Genomic DNA, 11,967 nt, shown 5'->3' on the forward strand with positions numbered 1-11,967 from the left:
TGTATGTCTGTGTGTACTTACAGGTGCATATAAGCATCACGGGGAGGTCTTCAGTCACGCCCCACCTTACCTTTTGAGACTGGGTCTCAGTTAATCTGATTCAGCTAGGCTGGTTGGCCAGTGAGCTCCAGGGACCACTCGCATCAGCCCTCGGGTTACAGACACACACCACCCCATGTGGATGCTGGAATCTAAGCTCACGTTCTCATACTTCTGTGGCAGGCACTTGTGTCAGCTGAGCCATTTCTCCAGCCCCCTACTCCACCCCATCCCCAGCTGTCTTCTTGTGGACAGGTAGCTCTGCATCTTAGGAGGCTCGTGAGCAGTTCATTCTTTTCTGTGTTTCAGGAACCATTTGTAACCCTGGACCTCGGAAGTCTATGGCTAAGCTGCTTTATGTCCGCCTGGCGCTCTTCCTGCCAGAGATGGTCTGGGCTTCTCTGGGGGCCTTCTGGGTGGCAAAAGGTATCCAATGTGACAAGACAGTTGTGATTGGCATCATCACCACCGTCATTGTCAGGTGAGGTCTCCCTCCTCTTGGCTTCTCAGGTGTGTTTCCGAGCAGTATAACTCCCTGATGTCCCGGGGACTTTCTAACACAGAGTGGGGGCTTTCTGAGTAATTCATGAAAACTTAAGAATGGCTTTTAGACCGTGAGAAACAACTCCTCTTCCAGCTTACATTTGTGAGTGTTCACTTTCTTCCCAACCTCACTTTTCTGCAAGGAAGAAGGAAGAGGGACTGGAGAGACAGCTCAGCAGTTACTAGTCCTTGCCATGCTATTGTGAGGACCGAAGCTCAATTCCTAGCATCCATGCAAAAAACTAGGCTTCCCATGTTCACCTCTGGGGACAGGAGAATCCCTGGGGCTTCCAGCCTTCCAGCCTAGCCCAGAACGCATGAGCCTCAGGTTCAGAGGAAGAGATCCTCCTTAAAGGAAGAAGGTGGAAATTGATCAAGGAGGGTACCTTCTGTCATGCACTTACATATTCAACAGCCACTTGTTGACCGGCTGAAGACAGTAGCCAAGAGAGTTGAGTTCAGAGGAGCCCCAGCTACTTCTCAGCTCATATATACACAGATAAAATGAGTAAATAAATTCTTTAAAGGGGGGGGGGCAGGTACTAGAGAGATGACCCAGTGGTTAAGAACACTTGCTGCTATTGAGAAACCTGAGTTTGGTTCCCAGCACTCGCATCAAAAGGCTCACAGCTGCATGTAATTCCAGCATCTAGGGATGTCCTCTTCTGGTTTCCAAGGCACCTGTGCCCACATGCAAATGCATACAGACACACACACATGCATAATATAAAAATAAATAAATCTTACACAGAGAGAAGCCCACAGTCAAAGGAAAGGGTGGAGATTAAAGGTGAGATGAAGGTTAAAGGTCAGGAGAACCAGTGCCAGGAATTGAGATGGTGTATAGTAGTCTAATAAAGCTTGTTTGTTTGTTTGAGACAGGGTATCTCTGTGTGGCCCTGGCTGTCCTGGAACTCACTCTGTACACCAGGCTGGCTTCAATTCACTGAGATCTGTGAGTTCTCCTGCCTCTGCCTCCCAGACACTGGGATCAAAGGTGTGCACCACCACCGTCTGGCAGTCTAATAAGGGCTAGAATGCAGTTTTCACATCTTCTTTACTTAAAAAAGTTTTTTAATTTTTTACATTTGTTTATTTATGTGGGGAAGTATGATTATATTCTATTGCACATGTGGAGGTCAGAGAGCAACTTGGTGGAAGTCAGTTCTCTTCTTCAGCCACGTGGGTCCCAGGTATTGAACTTGGGACGTCAGGCTTGAGCAGCAGATGCCTGTACCCCCTGAGCCCTCTCACCACCAAGCTAAAGATCTTAACAGTAGTCTGGTTTTGTCCCTTTTTGTTATGAATAAAGAAGCAGAGGCTGGTGCTGGTGCTGCCATTTCTGAGGCAGGCAGGCAGGGACGGCAGGCAGGCAGAGACAGCAGGCAGGCAGGCAGGGATGGCAGGCAGGGACGGCAGGCAGGCAGGGATGAAAGGCAGGCAGGGACAGCAGGCAGGCAGGCAGGCAGGGACGGCAGGCAGGCAGGGACGGCAGGCAGGCAGAGACGGCAGGCAGGCAGAGACGGCAGGCAGGCAGAGACAGCAGGCAGAGATGGCAGGGACGGCAGGCTGGCAGGCAGGGATGTCAGGCAGGCAGGGACAGCAGGCAGGCAGACAGGCAGGGATGGCAGCGTCTGTATTCCATCATTGTAGTGGAGACCACACAGGGCCTTGCACACTGTGGGCGGTGTAGAAACAGTTCAGGCTGAGGAAGTGGAGCAGTTAGTAAAGCCTGTCATGAGAGCAGGAGGAATTAGTTCAGATTCCTAGCACTTCGGGTGGTGGACATGGGCAGCCTAGCCCAGTCATTGGGCTCTATGCTCAGTAAGAGCCCTGCGTTAGTAGGGACTGACCAAGGTTAACCACTGACCACTACACACACGCACATATCCACTACAGCACACACACAAATAGAAATAGTTAAATGTGGGCCGGGGGACACACCTATTGGAGTGTTCGATAATGTGGAAACTCTTCAGTTTTACTCTGAAGACCCTCAGAACACGGAGGGGAGCTGGATTACGGTCAGGGGCTCCTGGAGAACTAGTTCTAGTGGTGTCTGTGTCTAGGCTACAGTGCTGCCCCCCCCCCCCACACTCAGCCCTTTGTGTCCTTTCTGGGCTTTTCTCTCAGAGCTCTGGCCTTTGTGGGACGCTATGAGGAACTGTCTTTCTTTTTCTATATTTATTTGTGTAGTTAGTCATATGTGGTGTATGACATGGCACATGTTGGAAGTTAGAGAATAGCTGCAAGAATTGATTTTCTTCTTCTACCATGTGTTCCCTGGAGATCAAATGCAGATTCCCCAGGCAGGTCCAAAAGCACCTTTACCTCCTGAGTCCTCTCTCTGACCCTCAGAGAACTTTCTAGAAGAAAACTGCTTGTCTCAGCGGGGTTCTCAGAGTTCTGTCTCTCCTTCGGCAGTATAGAAGCAGGCTTAGTTTGTGTGTTTGCAGGGGACGCAGGCTTAGTTTGTGTGTTTGCAGGGGACCCGCATTCCCCCCCCCCCCCCCCGCCTTCTCAGTCACCAAGCCTTTTCCCATGCTTTACTTTTGCAGTTGGATCGTCATGGCTGCCACCATGGTCACCATCTTCTTTGTCTTTGATCCGCTGGGCGGCATGACGTCTCCACATCCTCCAGGCTGCCCTGAGCACCTGGACAGTAACAACTCAAACCAGCTGTTGACTGGCCTGAAGACAGCGGCCAAAAGCGTGTGGGAGACCAGAGTGATGTTCTGTTGCTGCTGCGTGGTACAAGACGACAACGCGAGGGTCGCTTTCTCCAGCACGGCCGACCTCTTCTCCACCTACTTTTCCGTAAGCAGACGGGATCTGCAGTGGTCTCTTTCCGTGGGAAGCTGAGCACGCTGCACAAAGCCACGTGGGCGACTGTAATGTGGCTTTGAGGACCTGGACCCCTTGGGCATGGGGTTCAGGAGTACACTGCCTGGGCAGGCTTGGCAGGCGGCAGTTAATTGCAAGGATGGCCACGCCTTTCCTGCTGCCTCTTGTTTGTTTTGCTTTGTTGGGGCAGGGGTCTCCTGTAACCCAGGATGACCGGGAACTGACTGTGTGGTCAAGGGTGATCTGGAACTTCCAATCCTCCTTCAGCCGCCTCTTCAGTGCTGGGTTACAGGCATAGCTCCCCCACCCTGGTTTATTTGGTGCTAAGGATGGAACCCAGGGCTTCATGCATCTTGGCATGTGCTATACTATAGCTGAGCCCCAGCCCAGCCCTCGGCCCTTCTCTTGACAGCCAGGTGTGTCCTTTCATTGACACTAGTCCGTTATGGCCCAGCTTGTGCGTTGTTTTTTAAGGAACTGAGTCACACAACGTGTCCATTAGGAAAGAATTTGCTAGTTGTCTTCTTATGTCTCCTCCATCTGGCGCAGTCAGCAGGTAGACACGTACAGGCAGGGGAGTATCAGAAAGCAATTTCTCATTTCCACAAGATGGCTCAGCAGGTAAGGACGATTGCTGCTAAGATTGGTGACCTGAGTTCAGTCCCTAGGCCCCACATTGTCCTCTGACCTCTGCACACACACGCAAACACACAAAAAAAATGTAGAAAGTAATTTAAATATTTGCCACCCCGTTCCGTGATTAGTGATGGAGGTGCCAAGGGGGTCGCTGTTCCAGGATGAGCTGCCCGAGGACTGGGACGTGCTCATTTCTCTCGCCTCTCCATGTGTTTGTGTAATGATGTGTAGTAACTGTTGTTTTTGGTACCGAAACCAAGTAAGAGAGAAGATTCCTTTTGACATCCTATGCGCCTTCCTGTCTCCTCTTGCTCTGACTTGTAACTGTTGAGAGGTAGCATGGTGACATGGGACAGCACAAGAGGTGTGCCCTGTAAGCTTTTTTTTTTTTTTTAAATTTGGTTTTATTTTTATTACTTGCATCTGTGTGAGCATGTGCTGCGTGCGTACAGGTACCCCAAGGAGGGCAGAAGAGAGTATCGGCTCCCCAGGAGCTGGAGTTACATGGAGTTGTGAGACCACCTGACGGGGGTGCTGGGAACTGAACTGCCCTCTGCAAGAGCAACAAGCACTCTTACCCACTGAGCCGTGCTCCTAAATCTTACAGGAGCGGTTCAACCCAATCTCAAGATATCCAGAAGAGAAGAGAAGGTACCTAGTCACTACCAGTCTCCTGTGGCTGTAGCTGAGACTGACCTTGAACTAATTTTGTAGCTGAGGGGGGCCTTGAAATCCTGGACCTTCTGCCTCTGTCTCCTGGTGCGGAGATTACAGGTGTGCTCCACCAAGATAGTTTTTGTTTTGTGGTTGTTGTTTTGAGACAAAATTTCTCTCTAGCCCTGGCTATAGACCAAGCTGGCCTCAAACTCAAAGATCCGCCCGCCTCTACCTCCCCAGGATTAAAGGTGTGTGCTACTGCTACCACCGCCACCACCTGGTCCAAGACAGGTTTTCTGCAGGGCTGGAGGTGGAACCCAAGGCTTCACACGTCCTTTGCCCATCAGAGGCCCAGTGGTCCTTCCTGTGGGCTAGAAGATTCTGCTACTGGTGGAAATTTCCTTTAGTCTATTTTGTTTTTAGTTCCATTTATTTTGTGTGAGTGGATACCTGTATGACATAGGTGGAGGCCCAAGGACAACATGCAAGAGTTGGTTCTCTCCAACTCTGTGTTCTGGGGATCAGACTCAGGTCGTCAGGCTTGACAGCAAGTGTCTTTACCCCCCTGGGCCATTCATCCTGTGGCCTGCCGATGCTTGCCCGCCTGCCCTCCCTCCCTCCTCCTCTCCCTCCTTCCCCCACTTTTTGACCTAAGGACTCATTGTATAGCTCAGGCTGGTCTTGAACTTGCCATCCTCATGCCTCAGCCGTCCGGGTCCTACAATTCTGGGCATGTGCCACCAAGCCCAGCTAAGAGAGGATTTCTAACTTCCAGATTTGTTTCCATGAGAAGTCTCACTGGTGTTTTACTAGTTTCTGATTTCATTCTTGGCACAGTGTACCCAGTAATCATATGTTCAACCTCATGAATCTGCCTCAGAGTATGTATCAATGCAAACTTCCCATCAGCTTAAGAAATGAGAAGGCCAGGCATGGTGGTGCACACCTCTGATCCTGTGCACGTGAGCATAAGCACGCCTATGGTTAGGACGGAAGCTCACAGGCTAGCTAGCCCGGAGTACAGAGTTCAGCAAGTATAAACAGAGAGACCCTGCCTCAGGAGAGAACCAGCCTGTGACCGTCACGCATGTCCTCTGATGTGTGTGCACTTGCACACACACACATTTTTTTTTAAACAGAAATAGTTATTAAGTCACTTAAAATCAAATTTTGATAAAATGATCAAGCATATTTGTTTGAGGACAAGATAGGAAAAATGCTAAGCTCACATGTAGGAGGAATCCCACAAAGGAAAATGCTCTTTAAAGGATCTTTAAGGCAATGGAGGGACGGCCCAGTGGTTAAAGCTCCTGCTCTTACAGAACACCTGGATTCAGTTCCAGCACTCACATTGGTTTAACTCACAAATACCCGTGACTCCAGCTCCAGGGGATCCCACACTTCTAGCCTCTGGGGGCTCCCCCACTCATGTGGTATGCATGGATGTGTGCATGCGTATGCACGCGCACACACACACACACACACAGAAGTCCCTTTAAATACTCTCTAAGCTGGGTGTGGTGGCTCATGCTTATACTTGGGAAGTGGAGGCAGGAGGATCTGGAATCCCAGGTCATCTTTAACTACTTAGTGAGCTAGAGGCCATCCTAAGCTCCACGAGACTGTCTCAGACACATAGAAAATAATAAATACCTTTTTCTATGTAATGAGCCTGTGTGTGAACTCTGTTTAACTGAATGCTAAGATGTTTCTGGACCATCTGATGGGTTTTTACGGCAGGCCATTGTGCTTTCCCACCCAGGACACAGACCTGGTGCCCAGTGATATTGCAGCAGGCTTCACCCTTCTCCACCAGCAACAGGACAATATCAGCAGCAGCCTGGAGCCTCAGGAGGTCGTCACCCACTTTCCAGGGCAGTCTCAGGTAATGACAACACCGCCAACATTCGTGCGTCTATGTAGACCTTCAGAGTCATACAGCTAAAGCTGGCCGTGGGACACCCAGGAGGAGGAAGCAGAAGGATTGTGAGTAGGAGGCTAGCCTGGGCTATGTAGGGAGCCCCAGGCTAGAAATAGACCCTGTGAAGAGGAGAGAAGGTGAGGGAAGGGGAGGAATGATAGGAAGACAGGGACAGAAGGGAGAAGAGGCAGGAGAAGTAGCCAAGAACAGTTTCAGTAGCCTTTGGACCGAAACCCAACTTTCTCACCTAGATTCCAGGTACAGGAAGCCTACTTCCATCTTATTGTTTAGGTTGCGCTGTAGGGAAGTCAATATTTGGTCCTATGTTCTGGAAGAATTCCTTCTGGGATGGGGCCTGAGTCACCTCAGAGTGTGTTTTCTTCTCCAGGTTTAGGAAGCAGAAACAGCTCAAGCTTTGCTTGGTGAAATTTTTTCTGCCATGAATCTTTGTTTTCCAAAGATAAAGTCATGCCAGGCCTGGAAGTATATGCCTGCATTCCAGCAGTAGGGGGCAGAGGCAGGGGGATTGTGAGTTCCAGGCCATCTCAGGCTACACAGTAGAAGGGACAACACTAATTCACTCATTTCTTTCCTTCCCCCTCTCTCTCTTCCTCTGTCTTCCTCTCTCCTCTCTCCTTCCTCCCTCCCTTCTCGTATTGCTGGGTGTGGAACCCAGAGTCTTATAAACACTAGGCACATGTACCATCACTGAGCCGTGTTCCCAGATCCTCAAAAACAAAACAAAAAACAACAAACAAAAAACAGAAAAATAACACATAGAGTGTATGACAGAGAAACCATAGATTGTGTGTCCCTCTGCCAGCAGTGACTGCACCCGTGTCACTGAGGTCGAAAGCCATGGAGTCCTCCAGGCAGGAATCTGTGTCTTAGTTACTTTTCTGTTGCTGTGATGATACACTAGGACCAAGGTAACTTACGAAGGAAAGCATCTATTGGGGGCTTACAGTTGTAGAGGTCTAGAGCTCATGACTGTCAGCAGCAGCAAGCAGGCATGGTGCTGGAGTAGAAGCTGAGAGCTCACATCTTGAGACACAACCGTGAGACAAAGAAAAAGCTTCTGGGAATGGTGTCGGTCTTCTGAAACCTCAAAACCCTCCCCCAGTGGCGTGCCTCCTCCAGATGTTGAAATTGCCCATGTTCAGCGTGGAAAGCCATGAAGAACTCTAGGCAGGAACTTCTGGCAGGAGCCAGAAGACTGAGCAGGGACCCACAGTTCCGGTGGAGTCCACCGGTGGCTGTTTAGAAGCAGGTGGATCCGAGAGTTCCCGGCCAGCCAGAGATACATAGGGAGACCTTGTCTCAAGAAACAAGTGCTGGCTGTGGTGGCACATGCTTTTGATTCCAGCACTCAGGAGGTAGAAGCAGGTAGATCTCTGAGTTCTAAGCTAGCCTAGTCTACATAGCAAGGTCCAGGACAGGACAGCCAGGGTACACAGACCCTGTCTTCAAAACAAATGCCAGTTTCCCCCTACAAAAGACTGGAGAGACAGCTCAGCTGTTAACCATATTTGCCACACAGCTGTGAGGGCTGGAGTTGGGGTCCTCAGAACCCCTGTAAATGCTGGCTGGGTGTGCTGGCCCATCTGTAATTACAGCCTTGGAAGGTAAAGATGGGGGTGGGGTAGCCTTCAGGCAAGCTGGCTAGGTCAAGTCTGGGTTTGAGGTAAAGACTCTGCCTTGGCAAATAAGGTGGGAGAGTGAAGATTCTCAGTGTGAGCCTTGGGTGTCCATATGCACACAGATGCACACACAGGTGCCCACACCCTCTGAACACGCGTGCACGCAGGTACCCCACAAATACACATGGGGAGAAAAGGAATGTTCGAGAGTCAAGGAGGAAAAGCAGGAAGGGTTAGAAGGTGGAGCGCAAGACTAAGGTCTCGGTGTGAGGGTGGGGGTGACCCAGCAGGCTAAGCGGCTTGCTTCACAAGTGTGGGGACACCCCCCCCCAATTCACATAATGGAGCACTTCTGTGATCCTGAGGCTCCTATAGCAAGATGGGAGCTGGAGGTAGGGGGACTCTTGGAGGCTGAAGGACCAGCCAGCTGGGTGGGTCCAGTAAACATGGTTCTGATGGGTAGAAGGTGGAGACAGACACCCGAGGTTCGGGTTGCGGGACACGCAGATCTCCGGGTTCATCCCTTGCATGGATGCCACACACTAACAGGCTTTTTCCCTCCTCTCCCCCAGGAAGCCGACTTGGATGCTGAAGTGGAGAACTGCCATCACTTCATGCCGTTTGCAGCCGCCGCCTACGGATGGCCCCTCTACATCTACAGAAACCCCTTCACCGGGCTCTGCAGGATTGGTGGTGACTGGTAGGTCAGCCTAGTGTGAGCCTCTCATGGAATTTCTCTCTAAGAGAAAGCATCCAAGAATAGAATGGAGTCTTAAGTCCTTTTCCTAGAATCTTTCTGGAGCTGTGACTGTGTCCTGAGATTTCATGCCTTAGCTCTAAGTTTTGAGGTCTCACTATGTTGGTCCTGACTAGCCTGAAAGAAACTCATCATATAGATGGGGCTGCCACCTCTGCCTCCTGAATGCCGGGATTAAAGGCGTGCGCCACGCCTGGCACTTGCAACTTCCGAAAAAGCTTACTGACCCTAGCTGACCCAGAACAACGCTCAGAACCACGTACAGATGTTGTCACCCTTTATCTACATGTTTCCAGCATTCATGGGATCGTCACTGTGTAACGTCACTCTCAACCTGTTGGCGGCTTCAGCAAATGGTTACCACCACACACACATACCTATGTTATTCTGGGCCAGCATGGAAGAGTGGAGCTATGTGGCCAGGCAGTGGTGGCGCATGCCATTAAACCCAGCACTTGGGAGGCAGAGGCTGGCAGAGCTCTCTGAGTTCAAGCCAGCCTGCTCTATAGAGTGAGGTTCAGGACAGCCAGGACTGTTACACAGACAAACCCTGTCTCAAAAACCAAACAGGAAAGAGAGTGGAGATATGCATTTGGCTTAGGTTGTAGATGCTGATTACATGGGAAATACAAGCATATTGAAGCCGGTCCTCTCAAGAGCGGGTTAGACTTCAGCAGGTTGAGTGCTGGGTGAAAGGCATGCGCCACCATGCCTGCCTTTTCAGGGCATATTATTAACTTGATCACATGGTCTGGAAAATGTTCAATCTCTGAAGGCAGGAGGGATTTTGAGGAAACTATTATCACCCACTGTGGTTCTTGGGATTCAGACTCACGTCAGGCTTGGCGGCAGGGACCTTTCCCACTGGGCCAACATCCCATGCTTAATGGATAAAGGTCTGCTAGCAACTTGGCTGAATTTCCTCAGGACGTTCATTGTAGTAAAATTATAAAAATCAATACTCTAATTGGTTGCTAACTGACTGGTAACTTGAATACACAATAATGTGTATGTGTAATATCTGACAGTGGTATATGTCCAAATGTGTGTGCATGTTCACATGCGTGTGTAGGGCTTGGAGACCAGAGGAGGATGTCTGTGTCCTGCCGTCCTTCTCTCCACTTTATTCTCTCAGGACAGGGTCTTTCCCTGAGTCTGGAGCTAAGCGGGTGGCTGGTAGTCCCAGGCATCCTCCTGACTCCACCCATCACCTCGCAGTGCTGGGTTCCAGGACTTTCACAGCCTTGTCTGGCACAGGGCATGGGTTCTGTGGATTCGAATTCTGATCCTCTTGCATAGCCTGTGCTCTTTACCCACTAAACCACCTCACCAGCCCTGCTCTTTTCCTTGCTGCTTGAACCCAGGCCTTGCTCATGCTGGGAAAGCATCCTCACATTAAGCAGAGCCCTCAGCCACCAGGTCCAGATTTAGCATCCCTTTGTTCTTACTTCAGTCAATCATGACTAGAGTGGGTTGGAACTTGCTGTTTTTCTCAAATCACCATTTCTTCTGCTGTGCAGCAAGATCCTTGGTATCACTTCCAACACATGCTTCTTGCTTTATCCACAGCCATGGTTCATTACTATCATTTCTATAATTAGTATTTGGTATTCACATGCCCCAGCCTGACTTTGCAGGCTGGTTCCTGTGTCCTTTTGATGGGTCCCTGTCACTTTCTGAGCACTTCCCTAGTTACCTGTTTTGTTTTTTTGGTGATTTTGAGGCAGGATGCCATGTAGCCAAGGATACCCTTGGCCTCCTGATCCTCCTGCCTCCACTTCCCAAGTGCTAGGATTACAGGCTCATGCCGCCACACATGGCCTCTTCCTGCATTTCTGATGGTAATATTTCAGGTTTTATTTATCATTAACATGCAACTGAGATGTGTGTGGGTACGTGTATGCCACAGCAAACGACAGTGCTGTCTTCTGACCTCCTCCTGCCTCACCGTGGGCTCTGGGAGGGAACTCGTGTGAAATCACTCACCACACACCTTTACCCACTGAGCCACCTTGGCTTTGATGGAAGGATCCTGATGAAAGGAGTTGAAATTGCATCCTTTGCTTGCCCTGGAGTGGTTTCTGCCCTTCACCCTGCAAGGTGGAGATGCTAATTAGAAACCGAGATCTAAGTGCTTGGCGTCCATCCCTCTGGGGCATTGCTGCCTGCAGGACTTCCTGGTCGACAGTTTGACAGTTCAAGAAAAAAACTTAAATTACATTTGTGTATGTGTGTGTGTCCATGGATGTCAGAGCAGAGGGCAACTTGTAGGAGTTTATTCTCTCCGTCTGTCATGTAGATCTCATCCCAGGGATTGAACTCAGGTCATGAGACTTGGCAGCAGATGCCTTTATCTGCTGAGCCATTTTCTTGACCCGACACAGAAATTTGGCATGACCTTTCCCATATCGTATCTGTCACTTTCACCCTCTGCGAGCCCTTGAACCCAGCCACAGGGCAGTTTGTTCTCATGCTTGATCCCCAGTGCTCCCGAAGTCACACAGGCAATCCTTGTATCTTTCCTGGTCATGGGGCTGGAGAGGTGGCTGGGTCAGTGACGTGCCTGTTGTTCTGGCAGGAGGCCTGGAGCTCAAAGCCCCTCATCTACATGAAAAAGCTTGTTCCGACTCTGCCTGTGCCCCTGTGGTGGGGGTGAGGTAGAAAGACAGGTGAGGAGGATCCCTGGGGCTTGCTGGCCTCCAGCCTAGCTCCAGTTCAGTGAGAAGCCCTGTCTCAAAGGAATTAACACAGAATGAGAGAGTAGGAAATCCCATGACCTCCTCTGGCCTCCATGGATGCATGGACATGCATATGTGCACACATAAACACACAGAGATGAATGAATGAATGCATGGTCGTGCACATGTGCACACATAAACACACAGAGATGAATGAATGAATGCATGGGCCTGCACTTGTGCACACACACA

The 11,967-nt window shown here is 50.2% G+C and overlaps 1 protein-coding gene across 3 annotated transcripts in view; it reads left to right on the forward strand.

Moving 5' to 3' along the window:
- Daglb (diacylglycerol lipase beta) overlaps positions 1-11,967 on the forward strand; it is a 36,066-nt gene that overhangs the window by 9,811 nt on the left and 14,288 nt on the right. Inside the window, exons 3-6 of one of the 3 annotated variants that reach the window (XM_005368019.3) lie at positions 349-520; positions 3,141-3,399; positions 6,482-6,604; positions 8,853-8,980. In XM_005368019.3, coding sequence (XP_005368076.1) covers positions 349-520; positions 3,141-3,399; positions 6,482-6,604; positions 8,853-8,980 — 682 coding nt within the window. The remainder of the gene's footprint in view (positions 1-348; positions 521-3,140; positions 3,400-6,481; positions 6,605-8,852; positions 8,981-11,967) is intronic. The other 2 variants (XM_005368020.3, XM_005368021.3) reach the window with 2 other exon arrangements.

The sequence above is a fragment of the Microtus ochrogaster genome, unplaced genomic scaffold, assembly GCF_000317375.1.
Source record: "Microtus ochrogaster isolate Prairie Vole_2 unplaced genomic scaffold, MicOch1.0 UNK27, whole genome shotgun sequence".
Taxonomy (NCBI): domain Eukaryota; kingdom Metazoa; phylum Chordata; class Mammalia; order Rodentia; family Cricetidae; genus Microtus; species Microtus ochrogaster.